The sequence below is a fragment of the Sarcophilus harrisii genome, chromosome 4, assembly GCF_902635505.1.
Source record: "Sarcophilus harrisii chromosome 4, mSarHar1.11, whole genome shotgun sequence".
Classification (NCBI taxonomy): Eukaryota; Metazoa; Chordata; class Mammalia; order Dasyuromorphia; family Dasyuridae; genus Sarcophilus; species Sarcophilus harrisii.
Genome location: NC_045429.1, coordinates 326,445,492 through 326,473,432, shown reverse-complemented (window position 1 = coordinate 326,473,432; position 27,941 = coordinate 326,445,492). Strand labels below are relative to the sequence as shown.

Below are 27,941 nucleotides of genomic sequence, written 5' to 3'. Positions count from 1 at the left end.
ATATTTAGTATATATAGTATATTTTTATATAGTGTGTATGTGTATACCCTGTTTGCTTCAGTTTCCTATGAAATATCCTCCCCATATTATTATATAACCTCCTGGAGGATAGGGAATATATTTCTATTTTAGTTTGTATCCTTCATGCTTAGCACAATTCTTGGCATACAGAAAGCACTTCATAAATGTTTTTTCATTCATTCATACTAGTGTCAAATCCATCAGCCTAAGAACTTTCAAATCATACCATCTATACAACCTGCAAATGTTGCTATCCCCGGACTCAAGAATGGTTTTCTGACTTCATTTTTCTTTTCCAATTCTATTTTCCTCTTTGAGAAGAACCCATACTTGAACTTCTCCTGTTGGACCTTGATTTAAATGTGCATATCATAGATTTCTGTTTCCGTGGCTGAAGTTGCCTCAGTACAATATGTACAGACTACCTCAGAAAGAGATTTCTTCCAAACCCATTTCAGTATTAGAATTTGAAACTATGAAGTTTAGTCAGAACATTTTTGATTAGTCAATTAAACCCACAAGAAACTATTCGATTGTTTTCATTCCTTTTTTGTTTTTGTTTTTGTTTTTTGAGGAAAGAATAAAAGTTTAAAAGTAGAAATTTAGGGAGGAAAAGAATACTAGATGGATTATATGTTTCTCAAGATACATTGCACCTAGTAGAGACTTTCTTTTCAGTCTCCATTATAATTCATTATCTTTACCATGCTTCCAATTGATTGGGTACCCCCGGACTTTGCTTAGGCCTTTTTCTTTTCTCTTTTTACATACCCTCTGATGAGCTCATTAGCTGTGTGATCCTGGGCAAGTCACTCATTGTTCACTTGTCATCTGTGTGCATAACTTCAGATCTACCCTGGCATCTCTAATCCCATACCACTAACTACTTTTTGGACATTTCAAAATGGATATCCCAAAGGCATTTCAAACTTTCCATGTTTAAAGCAGAACTTATTATCTCTCTCCCAATAACTGTTTTCCTAACTTCCCTAATTTTGTTGAGAACACTACTATACTTCCAAACTCAGAGTCATCGCTCATTTTCATTCTCCTTCAATCTTCATATCTAATCAACTCCCAGGTCTTTATCTACTTTCTTCACAGCATCTCTCACATCCATTCTCATCTCCCCAGTGACAGGGTCACCACCCTACATGCATAGTCTCATGCCCTCTCACCTGGACCATTTTAGCAGCATCTTTCTGCTTCACTCTCCACCCAGCTGCCAAAGTGATATTCCCAAAGTACAGGTCAGATTTAATAGTTCCCTTGTGCAAAAGCTTCAGTGGCTCCCTCTTGGCTCCAGAATGAAATAAAAAGTCCTGTTTGGTATTCAAAATTCTTCATAATTTTTCTGTAGCCTACCAGGTCTATTACATATTTCTTTGTTTCATAAACTTTACAATCCAACCAACTTGGTTTTCTTAGCTTTACTCACACAGATCCTTCATCTTCCCCCTTTTTATGTTTTTGAATGGACAATTCATTCTGCCTGAAATCCTTCCCTTCTATTTCTTAGCTTCCCCAGATTTAGCTAAAGCCCAACATATGAAGCCATTCCTAATCCCTGATTGCTAGGGATTGCCACAACAAATTATTTTTTATATTTATATTTAAAAAGACACATATAGCATCTTCTAGGTGCCAGTCATTGCTAAACATTTTTGCAATTCTCATTTGATCCTTACAACAACCCCACAAAGTAGCCACTGCCCTCACTCCCTTTTTATAGTTTGTCTCTTAGTTAAAGTTTAAACTCTTTGAAGACAAGAACAATTTCATTTTTGTCTGCATTCTCATCACCTAGCATGCATTTGGCATTTAATATATGCTTATTGAATTAAATTGAAGATAGCTGGGTATTCTATTCGGGGATTGTGCCTAGAATCCACCCACACACCTGTCTCAGTATGGTTATTGCTGGCAACTCTCCCTACCATGGGTCAATAAGCGGGGACCTCTCCATGACCTTCATTTATTTTAGGGGCTCAGCAGTTTCTAGGGTCCCTATAAACAAGAGGTCACAACTATTCCCTGGAATCCAAGGACAGGCCGTCAGGCAGCATGAGCTCAGATTCCCCAGCATGTATTTATTACCAATGAACAGGGTGGGCATGTGTGAGCATACTGGGAAGTGCCTAATTAAAGGGAGACTTTGAGCACAGAACTGCAGCTGAGAAGGGGCAGGGCTGAGCTATAATGAGTCTCTAATATTAGCAGAAGGAACTCAGTTCTGCCTGCTTGGTTGGGTGGGATTGCTCTGCTCTGCAAGAAGGGAATCCCAGGGGGATTGACTCTTTAGGAAGAATTTTCCTTTCCCCAGTGGATCTGCTCTGAGAGATGGTATAGTTGTGAGAGGAAAACCGCTGCTATAAAGTGACAGAATGTCAGGCATGAAAACAAAGGGTAAAACTGTCAAAATCCCTCCCCCTCAAAATGAGTGGGGAGAAGAGAATGTGAGTATAATGAGAGGAGATGTAATTATATCCAGAGAGATGAAAACAACATGGTACTGGAGAAAAATCATCACTGGTTCTGATGCAAGATGAGTTCAAACCCAGCCTTTGCTACTTATTACCTATATAATCTTGGATCATTGAACTTTCCTCATTTGTAAAGTGAAGCAGTTAGGCAAAGTGGCCCTTGAGCCCATCTCTAGGTGTGAACAGTGTGCATATTTGTGGATCCAGGGCTGAAAGGGACTCCTTCATGAAAACCAAAGAAAGCAAATGTACCAATTGGACCCAAATACAAATGAGGAGAAATCATGGAAAGTTGGAAGTGGAAAGGACTCTCAAAGTTTCATTTTAGGATAAGAAAACTAAAGCCCAGAGAGGTGATATACTTTGCCCGTTTTCACACCTCTAATTGAAGATCAGAAGGAGAATTTAGTTTGGTCTTTTGACTCCCAGATGAAATCGGGAAATTCAATTCAATAAATATAATTCTTCTGGAAAGTGGAATTTAACAGCCATTTTAGCTGGGCGTAGAATCAGGAAGGCCTGAGTACAAATGTAGCCTCAGACATTTACTAGCTATGCAGCTTCATGCAAGTCATTTAACCACTCTCAGTTTCTTCAACTGTAAAATGGGAATAATAATAGCACTTATCTCCTAGGGTTGTTATAAATATCAATAAGATAATATTTGTAAAGTGCTTTGAAATCTGAAAGTCCCATATAAATGCTAGCTATTGCTACTATTATTGTTATGATTATTATTATTATTATTAGATTCAGGATTTAAACCCAGTTCCTCTAGCTATAAATAGAGTATTCTTTTCACCAAGCACTCCACAAGATCTCTCAGTTTCCTTTCACAGCAGTTTGACTTTCTCTGCTCTATCCCAGATCTGGCATAGGAGGTAATCTGTTGGGACCTGGAGTCCTCAGATACTTACTAGCTAGGTGACCCTGGGCAAATCACTTAATCCTGTTTGCCTCCGTTTCCCTACTGGTTAAATGAACCGGAGAGGGAAGTTTTAAACCATTCTAGTATCTTTGCCAAGAAAATCCAGATGAGGTCACAAAGAGTCAGACATGAGTGAACTAGAACTAAAGCTCTATTCCAAGCCAAGTCTTAAATTGTCATTTACTTGGAAGCTTTTTGAAGGACTAAATGTGTTTATTAGGGTGCTGTAGAATCTGTAAGAGATGGAAATCCAGGACTGTGCTTTTCTGTCCATTACAGGATATTTACTTTCCTTACCATAGGTAGGAATTTCATGGCCAAGTAGTTGCTAGATTTGGGGGGAGGCCTTTTCCGATGGAGGGAGGATAGTTCACTATTTTGCAGTTGATAAAGTATGCTGTTTTGACTTGAGTATATAGAATTTAAATGTTTGGAGGCAATGTGATTTAGTAGGGTGAACATTGAGTTTGGAATCAAGAGGACTTAGGTTCAAATTCTAGTTCTATTACTTAATGTCTGTGTGATCCTGGGTAAGTCACTTCTCTTAAATGTGTTTCTTCATCTACAAAATGAAAGCTTTGCACTGGAAAAGCTCTGAGGTTCCTTTGAACTCTAAATTCAATGAGCTTCTAATTTTTGCCCCTAAAGTGAGATCTCTGAGAATAATTGGAATATCCTAACTATGTTTCTCTCTTCTCATGACCTCTACAGGCCTTTCTTCTATGGCTTGTACCAGTTTCAGCCTCACTCCAGGATCAGTACTGTGAAAGCCTGTCCTTAGTCAACAGCACCACTGGTGAGTACCACAAGGTATCCTCCTCCTCCCTTTTTCTCAACTGCTCTCTAAATAGTGTGCACCAGAATTGCAGAAGTAATAACACAAAAGTCATCCCTATTATGACTCCATTTCTTAGAGATTCCCCACTTCCAGTTCCTTTCCATACATATCTGCCAAAAATATCTTCCTGCAATACCATTTCATCTTATCCCAACCTAGCTCAAGAACCTCAGTTATATTCCTCATTGTCTAATGTATCTCATTCAAACTTACAAGTCATCTACTGAAGTCCTGATAATTATCTAAGTCCATCTCTTCTGTTTGACCATGCTGAGGCATTACCCCATCCTACCAGCTAGCACATAAAGGCCTTTGAGAATCTTTTCTCTTTCTCAAACCAACTCTAACCTGCATGCTGACCTCTCTCACCACTGTCTCCGTCAAAGATAACCCAAAACCTCACTACACTTTGATTCTTGGGTCTATTACTCTCTTTCCAATAGTCACTGGTCAGGGACTATCTGTCCTGCCATAGCTAACTAAGGATCCATGGGATCTTAATATCTTCTAGGTTTTTCCTTCTGGACTCAGTTCCAATTGGGTCTTTTATCTGCTATGAAACTAAACCCTTTTCTATGTATTGTCTCCCCTAATTAGAATGTTTCTATTTGTACATATGCATTTCTAATCCTACTTCGTACAAAGTACTAAACAAATGCTTCTCTTTTTCATTCCATGAAAATTACATGAATTATACCAGGAGAGCTTAATTCTGATTGTCTAAACCCAAACAAGTATGTCCATCAGTGGGCACCAGACATATATTAGATGGGAGAAATAGGGAGATATAGCATCTAGAGAGAGAAGGAGGATGGAAGCAGTGGAGGGGAGAAAGAATGATAACAGAGGATTGGCCTCTTTAGCTTCAGCAAATTGTTTAATACATTTGTTATTAAGTACCTACAGTGGGTAGAGCACTGTACTAATTGTATGGAAAAAGATAAAAGAAAGAAGACACAGAATTTGACCATAGTCTGATATGGGGGAGGAGAAGGAAAAGCAGAAGGTATGTACCTGAATTAGCTTAGACATAATGAAGATAAACACCATGAAGATAATCTCTGTAATGGGCTTTTTGTTTTCACATTGATTATTTCCAAGTAATATATCAATAAATAGAAAATCCTTTCCTGCTAATCAAAGAAATGAGTGGTATGGAGATAGAATAAGGGTTTTCTTAAACCAGGAATGTAAGTGAAATAGGAAGATTGCGTCATGCTTTACATTCAATCTTTCTAGCAACCTATTACATACTGATGATCATTCCCATTTTTCCTACAGATGAGAAAACTGGGTTCAGAAAAACTAAATTAATGGAAATTCATTTTATTAGGTAAGAGAAGGGGGAATGACACAGTTAAAAACTTGGAGACAAAAACTACTGAGTTGTATACAGAATGAGTGGCTTCAGTGTAGATGAAAGGAAGACATGGACTTGGAGAATCATTTTTTTTTCTTTTCTTTTTTTTTTTATTTAATAGCCTTTTATTTACAGGATATATACATGGGTAACTTTACAGCATTAACAATTGCCAAACCTCTTGTTCCAATTTTTCACCTCTTCCCCCCACCCCCTCCCCTAAATGGCAGGATGACCAGTAGATGTTAAATATATTAAAATATAACTTAGATACACAATAAGTATACATGACCAAAACATTATTTTGCTGTACAAAAAGAATCAGACTCTGAATTATTGTACAATTAGCTTGTGAAGGAAATCAAAAATGCATGTGTGCATAAATATAGGGATTGGGAATTCAATGTAATGGTTTTTAGTCATCTCCCAGAGTTCTTTTTCTGGGCGTAGCTAGTTCAGTTCATTACTGCTCCATTAGAAATGATTTGGTTGATCTCGTTGCTGAGGATGGCCTGATCCATCAGAACTGGTCATCATCTAGTATTGTTGTTGAAGTATATAATGATCTCCTGGTCCTGCTCATTTCACTCAGCATCAGTTCGTGTAAGTCTCTCCAGGCCTTTCTGAAATCATCCTGTTGGTCATTTCTTACAGAACAGTAATATTCCATAATTTTCATATACCACAATTTATTCAGCCATTCTCCAACTGATGGACATCCAATCAGTTTGACTTGGAGAATCATTAGGAGCTCAGTTGATATGTGAGGAATTTAGTTTGTATATATTGGGCCACAGGGAATTGCTTAGGTTCTTAGTCAAGAAGGAGCTTGATGAGAATGGCATTGTAAGATTAGTGTGGCAGGCATGTATAAAGAGAAACTGTAAACAATGAGTCATTCTATGAAATGAGGGTCCCCTAATAGGAATGGTCCTGGTGACCCATGACAGAAGGAATAGCTGGTTGAGCTCCATTAATTCATTTGTCCTGTGCCCTAAAGAGGTCTATTCCATAGCTTATAGATGGAGGTGTCTCTGTCCTTGGAGGTGCTGATAAATGGTATTCATTCCTCTGTGATTTATATTCCCTCCTCCCTCTCCTCACCTCACCCCTACAACTGCTTCCCTCTCTCAATCCAAAAGTAGCTTTATGATGTGCTGATCGATCACTTCTTCAGAAGCCTCTGATCAAGTATCATTTTTCTTCCTTCTCCCTCCCTGGACCTGCTCAGACCAATGGGCACTGGGAGAGACAGATGCAAAGTGTGGGGAGCAGAGAGGGACATTGACAGATGGATGGTCAGTCTGGCTGCCTAGTGATAACAAGGCACTGGTTTCTGTAAGGAGTCCTCATCCTCTTTTCAAATGGCATATTCCAGGACCAAGGAGAGTACCACTGGGAAATAGACTAGAGATTGAGCTCATCTGTCCTTCTGGCACAGTCCAGATAGATCACAAGATTATAAAAATCATATAATTGTATTATAACCACATCAGAGCCATGATGTATTATATAAGTTCACTTAACATAGGGATGCAAGGTTTACAATGTATTTTATATACCCTTTCTCATTTGATCTTCACAACTTCTCTAAGATAGGTGATACTAATATTCCCATTTTACAGAGAAGGAAATTGAGACTGAGAGAAGTTAATTGACTTGTCCAGGGTCACACAAGTATAACATATTGTCATGAAAAAGTAAACCCATTATTTACAATTTCAAATACAATAAATAACAAAAGTTTGTATTCAATACAAACCAAGGCAGAGAGAAGCAATAATTGGTATATGGAGAAGTGTATTTCTATGAGGCAAATGGGTTTCTAAATTTGAATCATTTTCCACAGGTAGTTATGTAATTCAGAAAGGTATGCTGCATTCACAATTGGTCAGCCACTGGACTTAAAGAGAGTTGAAAATAGCGGTCTAATTTTCTAGTCTGTTATTGACCTCAGGAGTCCAAGACAGGGTGTGCTCTGTGTCTTGTTCATCCTTGGATACAAACTTGAGTAAAGAAAGGCAAAAATATAGCGGTTATACATATCTGCCTGTTTAACACTGCAAGGAAGACAGTCTAAGATGCACTTATTCATGCCAAGATAGAGGAAAATATAGTGTTCAGCTGAGTATGAGGCAAGATTTGAACTCAGATTCTGTCAGCTAAAAATCACAGTGATGCACCCATTATTTCTTTTCCTCTACAGAGTTGGAAAAGGATTTGGGGGATTCATTGGGTGACAAAAGTCTAACTCAGAATTTCTAGGTGTTGTGTAAAGTCCAAGAATTATGCCCTGGTCCTGCCCTACTGTTCAGATTCATAGAGCTATATCATAGGGAGATGATTTCCTGAAATCTTAAGACTAATTCAAAACAGTCACACTAACTGTTCAATCGGCAGCATTCTCCAAATATTCAATTATGTAGAAATTGAAGCCCAGGTAGGATTGGATCTGGCTCATTTTCTTTAAGTTGGAAGCCTATTAGAGAGTAAAAGAACTCTCACTGAAGGTGTGCTGGGGCTTAGCTATGAACGGTGAATCTTTCCTGCTTGATTTATGGATCTAAATATTGTTTTTGGTCGAATCATTTTTTTAAATCCCACAGAAGATTCTTTGGGACCCTGATGAAAGGCTAGACCCTCAGGTGTCAGAAAAAAATTCTAGCAAAGAGTCAGAAGGAGATGAATTAGAAACTTTCTTGGTCTCCTTGTTATTTAGGTTAAAGAGGCCCTTCTATGTCCCAATTGTTATTTAACTTTAATCCTAGAATGGGTTTGGACTCAGTCAAACTGAGACCTATTGTAAATCTTAGTTAAAAAGGTTCTCACTGCATCCAGGACCATCTCTAGTCATCCTAATCTATGTTTGACTACTGGACCCAGATGCTCTGGAGGAGAAAGTGAGGCAGGTGACCTTGCACAGCCCTCCCTCACTTAAATCCAATTCACTTGCATATCATGACATCACCTCCTTTGTGTCATGGGACTTTTCAAAATAGAAGGATAAACAACAAAAACAACATCCTCTCCCAGGTGATGGGGCACAAGTATATTTTTTGCCTTGTCCATCTGCCATTAGTCACAGTAAGACTTAAATCTAGATGAGTTAGGACCAACCTTGAGTTTGAAGACCAAGAGCTGGTCTAACTGATAGCTTTTTGAAATTCTGGAAGCTTTCAGTTTCATTGATTTTTTTAAAATTATGTATTTAAACTAAACATATCTCCCAACTCTGAATTTGGATAGAAAGTAGACCAGATATAGGGAGGAAATTATTCATTCATTCTGTTCTTATTGGTTTGGAATCTGTGGCAATATGGGGCAGGCTCAAGATTACTTTTTTACTCCCTAGGAAGAAAAGAGGATAACACCACAAAAAAATTGTAAACAAAATTGAACAGGGACTATATAATATATAAACTTTCATGGCAAGTAGTAAAGGTGCCACTTTTAAGTGATTCTTCTCTATTCCAATGATACCCTTTGGCAGGTGTTACTTCACACTATCCTGACTTCCAAAAAGTGATAAAAGTGAATTAATTTTTAAAAATATTATTATCAAATTAAAAGTTTTCAATAATTTTATCTAATCCTCCCCAAGTTGTTATAGATCATGTTGTTATTGTTGTTAGTCCTTTCAATTGTGTCCAGCTCTTCATGATGCCATTTGAACTCAGAGTGTTCCTGACTCCCGGTCTGGAGTTCTAACAACTGTGAGACCTACCTGCCCCATGAATTAGGGTAGTTCAACCATAACTTACTTTGGCATTCAGTGTCTAGGATTCTCTGTTGCCAGCTGATAGGACATGGAGTATTTGGGAGGAGGAGCCAATCAAGGAATAAATCGACAAATATTTATTAAGCACAGGACAGCTAGGTGGTACAGTTAATAGAGTGCCATGTCTGGCATTAGGAAGACTCATCTTCATAACCTCAAATCTGGCCTCACTCATTGTCTGTGTGACCCTGGCCAAGTCACTTAACTTTGTCTCAGTTTCCTACCACTCATTTTGACAAGAAAATCCCAGATGGGACCATGGAGAGTTAGACATGACTAAAAGGAAAGAACCACAACAAAAATGTGTCAGGCATTTCCTAAATGATAAGAATACAAGTTCCAAGAATGAATTAATCCCTAGTCATAATGAGATTATTGGAGGTCAACATTAAAATGCTTTTAACATAAATATAAAATTAATAAAAAATATAAAGTTAAATCTAAGGTAATTTGAGAGGGAGAATACTGTCAGTTGGAGGGACCAGAAAAGGCTTCATGTAGAAGATGATGCCTGGAGTTCATCTTGAAAGAAGAAAATGGTTCAAGAGACAGATATAAGGAGAGAGAGCACTCTCAGCCTGAGAGATGGCCAATGGGAGGACATGGAGTGTTATGTGTGAGGAATAGAGAATATCTCTGAGAGGCTGGATCAAAAAGTACCATAAGGAAGGAAAACCAGGAAAGTCATCGCGATACTATTACCTGATCGCTATAGGTCTATGTTGCTGGCACTAGTTGAGTGTGAACAGACTTTCTTTGAGACAGCAGCAGGCCCCAGGAAGGGCTTAACTGGACCCTATATAGCTACCCTGCCCTTTGTTGGGGATGAGGACTGGGGGTAGGGCTGGTAGAGGAAGCTCCTGCCTCGTGAGTTTTGTGGACTTCTAAGTACAGGAGGCTTATTTACAAGGTTGGTTGAGCTTCATTCCTGAAACCTTTCTCCTAAAACCAGATTAATATGGGGGAAAAAAACAATCTAAAGTTCCCTTCACAGCCCCTATGGTTTGGAAATGGGGGAAAAAATGTCTATTTGTCACAATAAGACTTTGCCCCGTTTTCCAAGGTCCTTCCAGACAAACAGTGAAACCCTGCATTTTCTGGGTGAAGAGTTAGCTTTAAGTGATCCATCCCCTGCTTGCCCTGCCCCTCCCCCATTCCACATCATCTACATCTAGAAAGCAGAGCCATTTTGGCTCTTCCCTGCAGCTAGTCTTAGATATCCTGGATATCTCTTTGTCTCTCTATAGTTCTTTTCTCCCACTCATCCTTTCCATCTCTGTCTCTCTCAGTTTCTTTCTCCTTTTTCTTCTCTCTTTTTTTAACATGCCTTTTCCTTTTCTCTGCTTCCCCTTTTCCTTTTAACTTTCTTTCCTTCCTTCTTTTTTCTTCCTTTTGTTATATGTTCATTCATTTATTCTTTCCTTCTTTCCTCCCTTCCTCTCTCCTCTCCTTCCTATCTTCCTTCTTTGCTTCATTCCTTTTTTCCCTTCATTCCTTCCCTTCCTTCTCCCTTCATTTTCTCTTCTTCATCCCTTGCTTCCTTTTTCCTTCATTCCCTTCTTCCTTCCTTCCTTCTTCTTTTCTTTCTTCCTTCCTTGCTTTCTTCCTTCTTTCCTTCATTCCTTCCCTCTGTCCTCCCTTCCTTTCGTCGTTCCTTCCTTTTCCTGACTCCCTTTATTTCTCCCTTCTTCATGCCTCTCTTCCTTCATTTCTCCCTTCTTTCTGTCTCCCTTCATTTCTCCCTTCTTCTTCCCTTCCTTCTTTCCTCTCTTCTTCCCCTCTCCTTGCTTCTTTCTTTTATTCCTTCTTACATGCCTTCCCTCCTTTTTCCCCTCCCTCCTTTCCTTTTTTCTTTCTTTTCTTCCACCACACTCCTCTGTAGTCTCAGTCCCCTCCCCTCTATGAACTCCTTTCTTTCTGACAGCCCTGTGTTTTGCTCTGTTCAGATGGTACCGCTGAGCTGGCTCCTGGCTCTGTCCACTGCCTAATCAGCAGGTACCCCCCCCTTTCTGAAGGTCTCTCCATTTCTCCCAACTCCCCGTTCTGTCAAAGGATCAAGGTTTAGGCTGCCCAGAGGGGAGGAAGTCAGGAGATGGCTGATGTTTATGCGCAATATTTTGGAATCCTTGTGTATGAGCTGCAAGCCGCTGCAGTAGTCTGCCCAGAGGACTCATTAAAGAGAACCCTTACTAATGAAAGGTGCTGAGTTAGCCAGGAGCTGTGTCTGAGGATGTTTGAAAGGTAGGGTTTGAACAAATGAGAGGAGGGGCAGCAATGGGAAGATGATCAGAAGTCCTGCACAACAGAGGTAGATTTCAACTTCCTGTACTTCATGACAATGTCATCCAAAATGTTGCTTACCGATACATTTTGTCCCTGTGCCCTGCTACCTCCATTTTCCCCTTCTTCCACAGTTTTCTCTCTCTCCTCCATTTTCCCTTTTCTTATTGAACCACTACTCCTATATTTCTTTACATTCAAAAAGAATTCTCAAGAAAAAAATTGGAACAAAAGGTTTTGTAAGGATGAAAGCTGAAAACTAACTTTGCATGTGTTTTGAAAAATAAAAAGCTATCATTATTTTAAAAATAGAATAAAAAGGAATTCCCATAGCTAATCCAAGTTGCCTCTCCTAATTTGTATCCTCTTTTCTCTGATCACATACATCATATTCGTTCCCTTTCTGGCTTCATCCACCTTTCCTCAATAAATATCTCTCTTTATATGTTCCATACACACACACTTGAAAACTAAAAAGGACCTTTGAGGTGACCTAGACCAGCCTTTTAATTTTACAGAAAAAGAAGTTGAGGTCTAACAAGAAGTGGCATGGCCAAGGTCATACATCATTACCTCTCATCCAACATGGACTTATGCTAAGGAGTACAAACCCCCGCTGCCCAATCCCCTCTTAGAGATACAAGATTCTGATTGCCCATTCCTGTGACCTGCTGCATTGTCGGTGGACAATATCAGATGGGGGTGGGGAGGATGGATTTTCTATTCATTGACTCTACTTAGCATTCATCCCTCCATCCCTCTCACCCTCCAATCTTTCATTCAGACATTCCCTAAAGGATTTTCTAGAATCTGAATGTAAAGGTCAAAAAAACAATGTTGGCATCTCATTTCCCTCTGTCACCTCCATATTTCTTGCAAGTCTGCAATGGGTAGGAAGGGAACAAAAGTGAATGACCTTTGTGGAGAAACCAGGGAAGAGCCAGGAAAAAAAGCATCAAAACAAGAAAAGGAATCTAGATATTAGGTACAAAAGAAGGATTATTGGATTTCTATAAAATTGGATTACTTAGATGCTCTCTAAAGTCCCTTCTATCTTCACCTGTCTGTGATCCAATGATCCTGTGATTAGGGTCGGAGCCCAATCAGCCAGGTATCTGCCTATAATTCATTTCTTTCCTCAAGACAGGCAAATATTGATTATTACACACATACACACACACAGAGTGTCCCTGCACCCTGGACTAGTTGTGTGTATGTGTCCAATCTACAGTTGGCTCTTGGTCTAGTGCAAGATATCCAGAGGTTTTCTGGTGTCCTCTCACCAAAGAGGCAGAGAACCAGTGAGGCAAATTAATCAACCCATCCAACCCTGCTTATTATACAGCCCTGGCTTTGATTGCTATTGGTGATTTTCCTGATTTGCTTTTTGGCTTCCCCAGATGGGGATTTGGTGATATCTGAGGTTGATGGTATCCAGAGGTCAGACTGAGACAGAAGACTGGCTAATATGGAGACAAAAAGTCTCCAGAATGACTTACTTAATGTCTTCAAGTTAGCATTTGGTTTTTATGAGAAGATCGTGAGAAATTGTTCTCCACGTCCACAGTGAATATATAAAAAAACATTGACTTAAGGTTAAAGCAGAATAAATGCAGTCAGACATAAAGAAAAACATCTTATAGTTTAGAATGCTCAGGCAACTAAGAGAAGTTGTGGCGCTTTTATAAAGAAACCTATAGAGAGAGACTAGAGAGATACTTGTCTGCTGTGACTTTAGCTGATAGTTTCTCATGATCTCTTATATTCTTAGCTCCGAGGTTATGCTTTTTCTGTTCTATGCAAGCTTGATCTACTGCATAGATGAGAGGGTAAGGTAGTGCACATATGAGCTCTAGGAGTACTAATAGACTTCCCCTGCCCCCCTCCAAATATGTACCTTGCTGATGTTCTATGGTGTTACCTTCACTCCTACCTGTCCTAAAGTTTCCATCATCAAAGTTAGCTTCAGGCAGTATCACAAGTTTAGCTATTTCCAAAATCCCAGTACACTAAATAATCAGTTCCAACTGTTCTCTTCCAGCCTATTTGCTGACACATTTTCCTTATTCATTTTCACCTTGGGTTCAAAAAATATCAAGCAGTATACCCTTACATTTCCTTATAAATTCCTAAAACTTGAAAGTTATTTTTCATTAACCAAGGAGATCTGGATCCCTCTCCAGACTATTAAACATTATTTATTAAATAAACGAGAGAGACCTCTTTCCAATAAACTTTTATTCATCCCTATATATCATCCACACTAATTACCTAGTGTTCAGTAATCATTAAGGTTACCGGTGATATAATTTATAAACAGTGCAACAAACAGTAAAAATTATTTTACAAATAATTATTTACAATGTATCAATTCTAAGAAAGGTCACAGCCAGAGTCATTTCTAGCCATTATCACCACTGACTTTTCAGTCCTGGAAACACAGACCTACAATTTAGTTCTCTAAAAATGCCAATGAAGTCTCTTCTCAAGAATTCTCTCCATTGTATTTCCTCACAAGAATTAAAACAGTTCTCTCAAGAAAGAAGTTCTCTTAGTTCTTTCTATTCCACTCAGTTTCTCTCCAACTATCACAGTTAATTCTCTATGACAATAATCAAATTGAGCCTCACAAAATCAAAACCTTTTTGTCTATAGCAACTCAAATGGTATCACAATAACAATAATTACAAAGCATTTTCCTCAAAACTGGAGGTGTACTCTCCTACAAATATATACAGAGTCTGTACTCTGTGGGTGGAAGAGTGGGCACTAACTTTATTAAAAATTCAATTTTATCTTATTTTCGTCCCAAATTCTCTCTCTCCCACACTCATTGAGAAAGCAAACTCCCCCAAACTCAGTACAAATAGGTCCAGCAAAATAAGGCAGGCAGGAAGGAAGGAAGGAAGGAAGGAAGGAAGGAAGGAAGGAAGGAAAGAAGGAAGGAAGGAAAGAAGGAGGAAAAGAGAGGAAGAAAGGAAGAGAAATAGGAAGGAAAGAAGAAATAGGAAGGAAAGAGGGAAGGAAGGAAAGAAGGAAAAGTGAGGAATAAAGAAAAATATGCTTCAATCTGCATTCTGAGTCCATTACATCTCTATCCAAGATGTTTCATCATGAGTCAATTTTCATTGGTCATTGGGTTGATCAAAAAGATGTCTTTTAATGTTTATTATCTTGATAACATTGCTGTTATTGTATAAATTGTTCTGGTTCTGCTCATTTCATTTTGCATCAGTTCAAAAAACTCTTGCCAATGAAATCATTCTCTTCATAATTTCTTCTAGCACAATAGTATTCTATTACATTCATGTACTATAATTTGTTAGCCATTCCCTAATTGGTAGGTATCTCCTCAGTTTCCAATTCTTTACTATCTTAAAAAGAACTGCTATAAATATTATTTTACATATGGACCCTTTTCCTCTTTCTTTGATCTCTTTGGGGTATATTCCCCTTTAAAGACACAGTAACTATATCCATAGTCTCTGTTGGAAAGGCTGTTGAAGCTGGTATTATATATCCATTTAGTCTTTTCTATGTCTGTCTGGCTCCTATCTTTCTATCTATCTATCTACCTATCTATAATACATCCAAGGAAACTATATCTGTCATTATCAATCTCTATCCTGCCATGATCAATCTTCTGTATTATCTTCTTTGGTCCTTACAACAACTCTGTGATGTAGGCAGTTCATGTTATTATCTTCACTTCATAGTGAAAGTAACAGGGTCTCAGAGAAATAAAATGATTTGCTTTAGTTCCATAGTCAGTAAACATCAGAACTAAGATTTGAGCTGAAGCCTTTTTCATTTCACTTCCAGGGCTCTTTCCAATATACATAATCATTAATAGCATTGGTTTGGTGCTACTATTGGTAAGGCAACTTTAGCCTGCCCCTATCCAAGGCAGATACTGTCTCTAAGGGGCAGGAGAGAGCTGAGGAGAATGGCCTCTCCTAGCCCGATCATTGGAAAGGATGGGAATCTCACTTTTGCAAGGGCCTGATGTACTGATCTCAATAAGCCAACAAATGATATTATAATGTTCTGCCATTTGGCTCAGAGGACTGTCCCCCTGCAGCCTTTACCTTTTTGTGTCCTATGAATAGCTTTGATTAGAGAATAAAAATGAATGTGGTACAAGTGTTGCTCAGAGCTATCCTGAGCCCAGCCCAGAAAGGATGCCAATATAAACCAGTGATGGTTCCCAAGTGATCCCGGTTGGGAATGGCTAATTTAGGGGAAATGATGGAGATTCAACCTTGAACAGAAGCCCAAGAGCAAGAACTGGTCATTTAACACTGAAGTAGCTGCTTTCTCCTTTTACTCCTGACTCCTCCATATGTGTTAATCTGTCTCTGTGCCTATTTCTGAGTGCTAGCAACTGACCATTACTAAATAAACTCTAGTGCTTGACTGGAATGGTGTTTGTATCTTAGGCAGGTGGGGTCATATAGTTAGGCAGGTTCAAATAGTGTAGCTGTGTCTGGGTCAATCCCATAATGGGGAATCAAGCTGTTGGCTCATCTCCAGCCTCTCACTGGAATTCCATTCCCAACTCCCCTACCTAGAGTGATAGTCAAAGGACAATCCCTCTTTAAAAAGACCAACATTAAAGTCCCAACTACACCAGTTACTAACTTAATGACTTTAGCAAAGTCATATTACTTCTCATCATTTATCCTCTTATGCATCTATGACCTCACTTATGTAACTATTCCCAACCATAATGCATTCTTTAAAAAATATTATATTTTATTAATAGATTTTATTTTTCCAAATACATGCAAAGATAGTTTTCAACAATTACCTTTGCAAAAGCTTGTGTTTCAGATTTTTCTCCTTCTTTCCTTCCTATCCCTTTCCCAAGACAGCAAGCAATCCAGTATAGGTTAGACATGTACAATTCTTCTAAACATATTTCCATATTGGTCATGCTGTGCAAGAAAAATCAGACCAAAAGGGAAAAACATGAGAAATTTTAAAAATACAAACAAACAACAACAACAAAAGGTGAAAAGAGTATGTTTTTATCCACATTCAAGTTCCATAGTCTCCCTAGTTCTTTCTTTGGATGTAGATGACACTTTCTATCACAAATCACACAATCATTTGTCTTGAATCACCTTATTGTTGAAAAGAGTCAAGTCCATCATATTTTATCATATATTTTGCTTTACTCTGTACAGTATTTTCTGGTTCTGAACACTTCACTTAGCATCAGTTCTTATAAGTCTTTCCAGGATATTTTGAAATCAGCCTGTTCATTATTTCTTATAGAATAATAATAATATCATATTGCATTCTTTATGATTGATCTTTGATTTCCCATAAGATCAGCCAATTGGTACAGTGGATAAAGTGCTGGGTCTGTAATCAGGAAAAACTGAATTTAAATCTGACTTTAAACATTAACTGTGTGACCCTAAGCAAGTCACTCTTTGCCTTGATATCCTCATTTGTGGAAGTGAACTGGAAAAGAAAATGGCAAACCACTCCAGTATCTTGGATTGAAAATTACTAAACAAAGACCATATAATGTCTACCCAATATCCTGGAGGCCTTCCTCAAGTCTTCTTGATATCTTAAAGATATCAGGGGAATATATTGGCTTCCCACCGGCCGTTACTTATTCTCAACACATACAAGACACTCCCACTTTCTTCTTCTCAGATAACATGCTTTTTCATTTATTATTTATTATTGGGATTTTTTGTGAGCTCTTCCTGACCATCATGTGCCTCTCCATCACCCTTTAGTTGGTGCTCAACTTCCATTCTCATCTATAAAATAGGCAAAATAGTACTCTACTATTTCTCGTTGAGTCCTTTGAGTGTTGAAGAAATGTGAGCTATTATTATTTTCTAGATGACATGTCTGTGTTGTTTAGTACAATGCTCCCTGAAGATGACCCAGTTATTAGATAAATTCCATTATTGCCTAATTGAAAATTTAGTAATTTTTATGTGGATATGTGCATTGGCAGAGACAGAGCTGTTATCTCCCTGATGTAGTTATGTAAATTTGGGCCAGAAGCCAAGAGGATCTGGACTTGCATAAGGAGCACAAATCTCACCAATATATTACTGAATCCAAGTCACCAGCTACAAATTTGGGGGATGGGGAATTTGGCCTCAAGCTATAGAGCTTGCTGCCTGGGTGAATGTTCAACCTTCCTCAAAAATGACAGCAAAAAATATTAACAACTTTAATGATTCTCTTTTTTTTTTAACACCCCAGTTTCCTTGTTTCTCCCCTGCTCAAGAGCACAAATAACTCCCTATAGCCACTCATGTCAAATTTATATTCTGTATCTGGCATATAAGTCTCTCCTTTGAGTGCATAATGCCTTCCTCAAACACACACATACTTTTTTTCTTTTTAAAAAAATAATATTTTATTTTTTTCCGGTTATATGTGAAGACAAATTTTAACATTCCTTATAAAAAATTTTGAGCTTCAAATAATTTTCCTCTCTTTCCTCCTTTCTCCCTAAGATGGTAAGCAATTTGATATAGGTTATATATGTACAATCACATAAAACATATTTCCATACTAGTCATGTTATGAAAGAGGAAAAAGACCAAAAGAAATAAACCATGAAAAAATGAAGTGATAATAGTATGTTTTAATCTGCATTCAGACTCCATCAGTTTTCTTTGCAGGTGGATAGCATTTTTCATCATGAATCCTTTGGAATTGTCTTGGATCATTGTATTGCCAAGAATATTTAAGTCGTTCATAGTTGATCGTTTTACAGTATTGTTTTTAATATGTACAGTGTACTCTTGCTTTTGCTCACATACACATTCATAAATTCCCAAATCTATTCTACTCGGCCTCCTTACTCAAGGCAGATAACAATTCTTTCATCCTCTGGATAAGATTTGTTTTTTTCCACCTTAATGTTTTGTTTTAGGATGTTTCCTGGTTGGTGAGGAGGAGAGTGTTGGGATGGAAGGGCAGGATGAGGATCGTGTAAAAGGTATCATTGGTGATTTTGGAATAGGATGAGGGGAAAACTAGGATGCATCTCATCTCTTCTCTCTCCCTCTCCCTTTTTCCTCTCCCTTATCCCTTTCCAACCTTTTCCCCTCCCTCTCCCTCTTCTCCCTGTTCTCCTCTCCCTCTCTCTCTCCCCCTCTCCATCTTCCTTTTCCCCTCTTCCTCCTTCTCCCTCCCTTTCCCTCTCCCTCTCCCCATCTCCCTTTTCCCCTCTCCCTCCTTCTCCCCTCCCTTTCCGTGACCCATCTTCCTCTTCCTTTTCCTCTCCTTTCCTCCCTCCCTCCTTCCTTGTGTCTCCTTCTTTGTCTCTCCCTCCCTCCCTCTTTCTCCTTCCTTCCCTTTTTCTCCCTCCTTCCCTTCCTCCTTCCTTTCCTCCCTTTTTCTCCATTCCTCCCTCTCTCCCCTTGTTCCTCCAGGACTCCAGTGCAACTCATCCATTGACCTCATTGGGACCTGCTGGCCTCGGAGTGCAGCTGGTCAGATCGTGGTACGACCGTGTCCTGCCTACTTCTATGGAGTTCGTTATAACACAACAAGTAAGGTCTTGCTTTGGGGAAATGACGTAGTAGGGAGATAGAGGAGGGTGAAAAAGGAGGGTGGGACAGTAAAAAGTAGAGACCCAGATAATATACTATGCTGAAAAATCTACCCTAGAATCTTAGGGCCATATCGGGAACCATGTTGCATTCTAAAAGCTAATGGAAAGTCAAGTGGATTTATAGTTAGAATACCTGAGTTTGATAAGTATTAGTCAGAAAACCTGAATTCAAATTCCAGTTTTATACCTTACAATCCATGTGACCTTTTGATCTCCTGCCTCTGAAATCTAACAGTCTGTACATTAACGAGGGGAGGGGAGGGAAAAAGGAAGTAGGGGAACAAGAAAGAAATAATCCCGATAGTTGGAAGGTATCATAGTATAATAGAATGAGAACTGGCTTGGGCGGCAGAGAACCTGAGTTTAAATTCAACTCGTTGTTCTTAATGTTCCTGTGACCTAGAATAAGCCACTTAATTTATCTTGACCTCAGTTTCCTCATCTATAAAAATGAAGGTTTTGGACTAGATTTCCTCCAAAAGACCTATTACCCTCTGATTATGGGTAATTCATTTAACTTCTAGAATTTAGTTTTCTTAGCTGTAAAGTGAAAATAATAATACTAACAGCCAGTACCTTATCTTAGAGGGTCCTTGTGAGGAAGGCACTTTGTAAATCCCCAAGTCCTTTATTAATGTCAGTTGTTATTATTTTCCATCTATTGGTGAAGAAGAAGGGGTGGATTGGCACAGGGCCATTTCTGACACCTGATGCTGGAGGCCCCTGCCTTTCTCCTCTCTGGCCGAATGCCTAGGAGCTTTACAGCTCCTTGCTGGACTTGTTGGTGTATTGTTCTGCCACCTGTTTCTCTCAGAACTAATTTGCTTGTATCTCTGTGTTGCACAGTCCTTGCCTATCTATATAGCAGTATTTCCAGGGCAGCAGAATAGGGGCCACATGAAGGACAGAACTGGGGTTCTGTGTATCAGGTTGCCTCTCTGCCATGGGAAGGGAATCTTAGTCTAAGCACATGAATTCTGACAGGGCCTCCTCAGCCCCTCTTTTAGTTGAGGTGATGGTAAAGTACACAGCTCTCCCATAAGCTATTGTATGTAGGATCTAGATTCATTGCATGGACCTCTTTTGTGATGTGAACACTTTTGGCAGGCTTCTGGGGGAGCCTATAGACCCTTCTTAGAATAATGTATAAAATAGAATGCCTACTATTTCCAAAGAAGCCAATTATTTTGAAATACAATGATGAATTTTTTATATCACAAGATCTTGTACCCCAAATTAAGAACTCTCAGTCTAGGGAGAAATTGGAGACTTTTGTGCTTCACATCGAATTAAGACCCTGAGTTCATGTTTCAGTTCTACTTAATAGCCATGTAACTCTAGACAAGTCATGAAATCCTAAAATGCCACAGTTGGAAGAATGATCAAAGATCATTTAGCCCAATATATTCTAAAGTAATCAAACTCTGTCCAATATATCTGGGAAAAGTTCACCCAGCCTCTGTCTGAAGTGGAAAAGAACCCATTTCCTCCAAAGGCAGGCGATTCCTATTAAGTCCCTGGGTAGAGGGTCAGGTTTGAAGTCAGGAAGACTGATTTTCTTGAGTTCAAATCTCCCTTCAGACACTTTCTAGCTCTGTGAACCTGGGCAAATGCCTTGACTCTGTTTACCTTAGCTTCTTCATTCCTCAAATGACTTAGAGAAGAAAATGGCAGTTTCTGCCAAATGGGGTCACAAAGAGGTAGATAGGACTGAAAATGAACAACAGCAATAAACAATTATTCAGCAATTATTCCTTATGGCAGGATTCAGTTGGTCTCTATTTGACTTCCTGCCATTTCTCCTAATTTGCCTTTGGGAGCCTAACAGAATGAATCTAATCCCTGTCCCATGTGACAGCTCTTCAAATAATTGAAGGCAGCTATCATGCTCCTGCTAAGCCTCCTCTTTCCCAGAATGAATATCCCCTGGAACCAATCCTCATATGTCTTGACCCCAACGCCCTTTATCATTTGGATTATTCTCCTCTATCTACCCTTTGTTACTCTTCTCTAACTGCTTACCAGTTTTTTTTTTAATGTTTTAGGTATAAAATGGGCAGGCTTACCGATTCTGGAGTTTCAAACAAGATTCAAAAATCACTTTTCGGTGACCTTTACATAGCCATTTTAATTGTGGGATTGAAACTGGTGGTTACATCATTATCATAATTAATGTTTATGTTGTACCTACTATGTGCAAAGCACTATGCTGAGTGATTTACAATTATTTTCTCATTTAACCCCTACAATAACCTTGGTAGGTACAAATGAGGACACTGAGGCAGCACTTAAATGACCTGCTCAGTATCATTATACAGCTAGTAAATGTCAGGGGCTGGATTTAAATTTGGGTTATAATACTTCATTATTTATTTATTTGTTTGTTTATCTTTGCCAAGAAAACCCCTTGGATGCTGTCAGGTAGAATCAGACACAACTGAATGAGTGAACAACAATAATACCAATAGTTAACATTTATGTGATTTTTACTACGTGTCAGGCACTGTCCTGAGTGCTTTATATCATTATTTCATTTGATCCTCACAACAATGCTGGAAGTTGATGTAATTACCCCCATCCTACAGATGGGAAAACTGAGGCCAATGGAGTAAATTGGCTTGCCCAGCTAGTAAGTTAGTAAGTGTCAGAGGCTGGATTCGAACTTAAATTCTCCTGCCTTGAGAGCTGGCGCTCTATCCACTACACCAACTAGCAGTACAGCTCATGTCCAAGAAAGGAAACCCCAAAGAGCCACAGAGAGGCTTACTGAGCCTTCTTTTTTTCTTGCATAACCTGGGGATAACCCTACTGCATTCTAATAGTCATTGGGAGATTCAAATAAGATAAAATAACCCACCTTTGGAGGTGGGTTATAACCTATAAAATGCTGTGTAAATAGAAGCTCTGTTGGTATTAATAATCAGGTAGGTTTAAAACAAGAGGAGGAAAACTATCTTTGGATGTATTTTGAAAAATAAAAAGCTATAATTATAAATAAAATTTTCAAGAAGAATAAGGAAAACAGAGCTACAGGGAAGATGTCAGAAGGCTTCATAAGAAGTCAGTGACATTGTCATGGATTTGCTTGGAATTTCTATTGTGTTTTAGCTGGGGGGATAAGGGATGGGACTGTTTCTTCCAATAGCTTTTTGGCTTCTCTAATTAGACTTCTGTACTTCTCATCTACAACTTAGCAAGGTGTTCCTGGGATGACACAATAACACACATTTCTATTGGTGCTTTCAGACTGACAAAGCATTCTCCTCACAGCCCTGTAAAGCAAGCAGTACAAATAGTATTATTCCCATTTTGGAGGGATGAAGAAACCATTTCAGAGCTGAGGAAATCATATTATATACCATATTTTGGTCTCTTGATTTTTTTTTTTGAGTCAATTAGGGTTAAGTGACTTATCCAGGATCACACAACTAGTAAGTATCTGAGGTCACATTTGAACTCAGGTCTTCTGAACTTCAAAGCTAAGTATTTTATCCATTATGACAGCTATCTGCTCTTGATTCTTCTTTTTAAAAATAATAATAGGGGTTTTTGTATTTTACAAAATACATTTCAACATTCATCCTTGCAAAACCTTGTGTTCCAATTTTTTTCTCCCTTCCTTTCCCCACCTCATCCCCTAGACAGGGGATATAGGTTAAACATGTGCAATTCTTCCACATTTATACTGCTGCACAAGAAAAATCAGAATGCCTTTTGATTCTTAAGCCTTTAACAATTAACCCTCTATAGAAAGTAGAAAGGAAAGAAGGAAAGAATATCAGATGTGGTACTGTAGGAAGAACTCTGACTCTTGGATTCAGAGAACTTGGATTCAAATCCAGCCACTAATTCTGAATTACCTGTGTGTGTGACTGTAGGGAAGTCACATAAGTTAGTTGAATCTTGGTTTTCTCATCTGTAAAGTAATATTATTGCTATAGTGGCTCTAGAGTTAGGATCCTAAAGACATTTGGGAGGATTGTCTGGCAGTCAATTAAAATTTATTGAGTACTTGTTCTTTATAAAGCACTGTAATGGGAAGGATGGGATGGAGAAGCAACATAATGAATTAGAGTGTTCAATTTTGAATGTTAGGACCTAAATTCTAATATTGACTCTGGTGCTAACATTATGGCATTGGGTAAGTCTGCTCCCCATTCTGGAAAATGAAAAATGAAGATCATTCTGGTCTAGAATCTAGTTGGATCTTCTAGTTTTAAGCTTCATGTTCCAGAGAGTCTAATAATACTTAGCTCTCCTTACTTCACTGTGTTCCAGTGAGGAAGCTGGATTTCCTGAAGCAAATCTTTAAAATCACTAAAGAAATGTGAGTTAATGATGGTAAGAAAGAATATACACCTGAAAGAATATTGAAGAGCCCATGGCAGTGGAGGATAAGAGAGGAAAGACTTTGAACTGAGCCCTGAGAAATGATCAGAATTCTGAAATGAAGCAGAAGGGTCTTCCAGGGACTACTACTAATAGACTACATAGATTAATATAGCCTTAAAGGAAGGCTGGGAAATGACCTTCTAATTTCCCACCCTCCTTAAAAAAGCCGCTAAGTGATTAGGATCATGGCCCCACTGTTAACAATATCCTGGAATTCAGAGTCACTTCTCATAATGAAGCAGTAATTAACTCATTACTAAGTGAGGACCTCTGGGTATCTTTACTGTGTTCATTCTTCCCCTTGGCATCAGTTGGCTCTTCTAAGTTTTGGGAAGGGTTTCCAAAAATATCAGTTTCCCATGACTCCTAGAGAGAGACAGTTTGAGCCCGGTAGGGGCCATTGATTAAGAAGGAGGAGGTCATTTTCTTTTTGGGGTTGAATTCAAGGATCATTTGTATTGCTTTCTTTCACCTTCCATCCCACAGGGCTCAGGGTGGTTGGCAGGCCTTTTTGAAAGCCACAGGTCCTATCTGCAGAGCTAATGGGAAGAATTTCACTGGTCTCAGCTTCCCTGGATGGGGGAGAGGGCAGAGGAGATGGCCCTCCCCAAATACAAGCTTAGATTTCCCAGGCTGGACTCCTGACTGCACTGGCCTGTCAGAAAACCCAGTTCCTCTGCCCTTATTCCTCTGGGTCACTACCCCCTGATTTAACAATTAGAGGCAAATCTCCTTGGGGAGTGAATGGAGCCAAGGCTGCCAGTCTCTGTGGTGCCCAAGGGCCTGGCCTGTTGCTGATGGAACTAGAAAATAACATTAAAATTCATTTCCTCTGACTTCCTTATGGAGGTTGTTGCAGCAGACCTTTTGGAGAGAGTAGGATGAGGGGGGCCAGGAAGGAAATATGACAGGCCGAAAGATATCCCCACTTAGAGTTAATTATTGATACATCATCTGTGGCTCTTTAGTAGTTGGGGTAGGACCCGGTACCCCTAAGTTCCAGGTGACAGAGACCTGGCCTACTCCAGAAGCTTTATCACCCCACTTCACCCCCATCCCATCTCCTAAAGAATGAGTGCTCTGCCCTACAGAATGCCTCAGGGGTTGCCTTGTCATGGAGGACTTAGAGCCCAGCCTCAAACCACCTAGCTCTGGAAAAAGCCTTGCTTATTTCTGCAAGGCTGCTTTTTGATTTGAGGGAAAAAATAAAACTGAAACTGAAAAGGACTCTCTTAAGTCTTCACTTTAGAGGAGAAAAGGACTGCCCACATAAAGTCAAATCCTAATATTTTTTCCAGACTTTCACTATCATCCATGTGGGGAGCTCACTAGGTAGAAACTCTCTCCACCCATATAAGTGGATATTTCATCCATACTTCTAGCCATCACAGATGACAGCTGTCAGAATCACCCAGGTCCCTCTGATTCCAAGGCTGGCCTCTCATGCATTATATTCTGTGCCTTTAAAGTAATAACAGTGGCATCCATGTGCAGGTTGGCTCAAAAGGCTTAGTGCAGTTTTAAGCTCTTAAAGCTGAAGAGTTTAAAGAAACTTAAAGCTTAAAACTACACTGAGACTTTTGAAATACCCTAGATATTGCCTTAAGATTCCAGCTTATTTTCACATCCATCTGAACTTTGTACAACTCTGTAAAGCAAGAATTACATGTATCCCTATTCCACAGATGAGAAAGCTAAGACTGACAAAGGCTAAATTACTATCCTGGTATCACATAGCGAGCAAGTAACTGATCCAGTGTCCCAAATTGAATCTTAGGCTCCAAATACAATGTTCTTGCTTCCATACTAATATGTCCCTTTACTAAGATTTCAGAATCACAGATAACTTAAAAGAATTTTGAATTTCCCTTCTGATTTGATCCACACAACAATTTTGTTACATAGGTGAAGATATTATTAATCACTAATAATTTTCCTGTTAAGGAAATAAGCCATCAATAGTCAAGAGAGGCGCCTAAATTTCCATAGGAGAGTCCAGATTGGAAACCAGGTTTCCTGATCCCAAGGCCAGCAGTCCATGCTGGGTTTGCAGAAATATTCAGTCTCCTAATCTCCCCCACCAAATCCTCTTTCCCTTGACTTCCTGGGGTGGAGGTGTGATCTGACAGGCCAGAGATGGACACTGGAAATTTATAAGCAAGGCAGGGAAGATGATGACTCTTCTCTACCCCGAGTCAGACCTGTGAAAGAGAAGCTCACTGAAGCCTTCTTCCTTAAGCTGTTAATGCTGCTAATTCATCCAGAATAAATGTCAGCAGGGACTGGAGCAACACTGAGAAAAGAAGGAAGAAAAGGAGGAGGAAGAAGATAAGGATGAGGAGGAAAAGAAGGAAAAGGAGGAGGAATAAGAGGAGGAGAAGGAAGAAGGGAGGAGAAGGAGGACAAAAAAAAGACTTCCAGCTTCCCTCTCTTTTCTTGCTGGGGTTCCTCTGGCTCCTGTGCTTAAGGATGGGGCCTGGGAATCTCAGACAAAGGAGGTTGATTGGTGCTATCTGGGGAGAGGGTCAGGGAGGCAAGTGGGAGTGGGGAGGGCTCAACAGAAGGGAAATCAAACTAACAATTCCTTCTCAAAAGTAAGGGGGTAGTGTGAGGTTGTGCTAAGGAGTACTCATTTCTGCTTTCCTTATCCTCCAGGTTTTGAGGAGTTTTTGATGATTAGTTAAGTGTCATAATGAATAGAGCACTGGGTTTGGATCAACAAAACTCATCTTCCTAAGTTCAAATCTGGCCTCAGACACTTACTAGTGGTGTGACCCTGGACAAGTTACTTAACCCTGTCTGCTTCAGTTTCCTCATCTATAAAATGAATTGTAGAAGGAAATGGCAAACCTCCAGTATTTTTGGCAAGAAAACTTCAAATAGGCTCACAAAAAGTAGAACAGGACTGAAACAATTCAAAAATACTTTTATCTAAAGCAGGGATAGGGAGCCTTTTTTCTGCCAAGGATCATTTGGATATTTATAACATCATTTGGGGGGGTCATACAAAATTTTCAACTTTTAAAAGTCAATCAGTGGGAGGCTGTTGGACTAGCATCATTGCCTGTGGATGATTATGCAAATGAGTTTGAAGTCTTGTATGGTCCCTGAGCCTAATGTTCCCCACTCCTGATCTAGAGGGAGGTTCCTTACCTTGGAGTTTTCCTATACTATTACAGGCCCTGTTTCTGTCCTTCTATATTATCATCATGTGAGAAGCTCTAAAGAAATCACATGAGAAGACTTGATCCAGTTGAATCCTGTGTCTCACACCTTGCAGAGAAGTAAAGCTTTAATCTTTCAGACTTGCATAAATGCCCTCTGTGTGATTGGTCTGGTGGGTAGTTGGTGGGCAGAAAGATTCATGGCAGTAACTGTTCTGCCCCTACCATGTCCTATCCAGAACTGCCCTCAGGAAAGCAAGGTCTTATAAGAGTCTCCCATGGCAGATGATTCCTCACCTTTGTGGGTTCCTGATCAGTTCATTCTCTGCAGGTTAACCATAAGGGATGGACTTCTTCCCAAACATCCCCTGTGAATCATCCCTTCATCTCTTTTTCTCTTTTCCAGACAATGGCTATCGAGAGTGTCTTGCAAATGGGAGCTGGGCAGTTCGAGTCAACTATTCCCAGTGCCAAGAAATCCTTAATGAGGAGGTATAATTTATTTCAATCAGTTATTCCCTGGAAGATGCACCCTGGACTAGAGCTGAGTCGGGGAAGACTGGGGGAAAGTAGGAAGGGAAGTGGTTCAAAGGGGATTGGAAAAAGAGAGAGTGTGGAAAACAAAGTTAATCAAAAAAGGAGCTAGCTAGGTGATAACATAGTGCACAGAGTGCTCTTTTCTTCATGAGTTCAAAACCAGCCTCAGACACTTCCTAGCTGTGTGACCTGGACAAGTCATTTAATCCTGTGTATCTCAGTATCCCCATCTACAAAATGAGCTAAAAAAGAAAATGGCAAACCAATTCAGCGTCTTTGCCAAGAAAACCCCAAGTGGGAATTCAACAGTGACAATTACAACAGTAATTGTAGACAGTAATAGTAACAGTATATAACAAAAGAGTAACAGTAGAAGGAACAATGGGAGTTAGAGTCAGAAGACTTGGGTTTGAGTTTTGGCTCTCTTATTTATTACCTATATGATCTTGAGCAAGTTACCTAGTCTCTATGGACCTCATTCTCCTCCCAAGTAAAATGAAAGAGTTGGTTTCAGAGGTTCCTTCTAGACTAAATTCTTTGATCCCAAGATAGGATCC

The 27,941-nt window shown here is 39.3% G+C and overlaps 1 protein-coding gene across 1 annotated transcript in view; it reads left to right on the top strand.

The window, feature by feature from the left end:
* The window catches only part of CRHR1 (corticotropin releasing hormone receptor 1), a 95,704-nt gene that overhangs the window by 43,606 nt on the left and 24,157 nt on the right, over positions 1-27,941 (top strand). Inside the window, exons 2-4 of the mRNA XM_031965966.1 lie at positions 4,144-4,228; positions 19,110-19,229; positions 27,254-27,339. Coding sequence (XP_031821826.1) covers positions 4,144-4,228; positions 19,110-19,229; positions 27,254-27,339 — 291 coding nt within the window. The remainder of the gene's footprint in view (positions 1-4,143; positions 4,229-19,109; positions 19,230-27,253; positions 27,340-27,941) is intronic.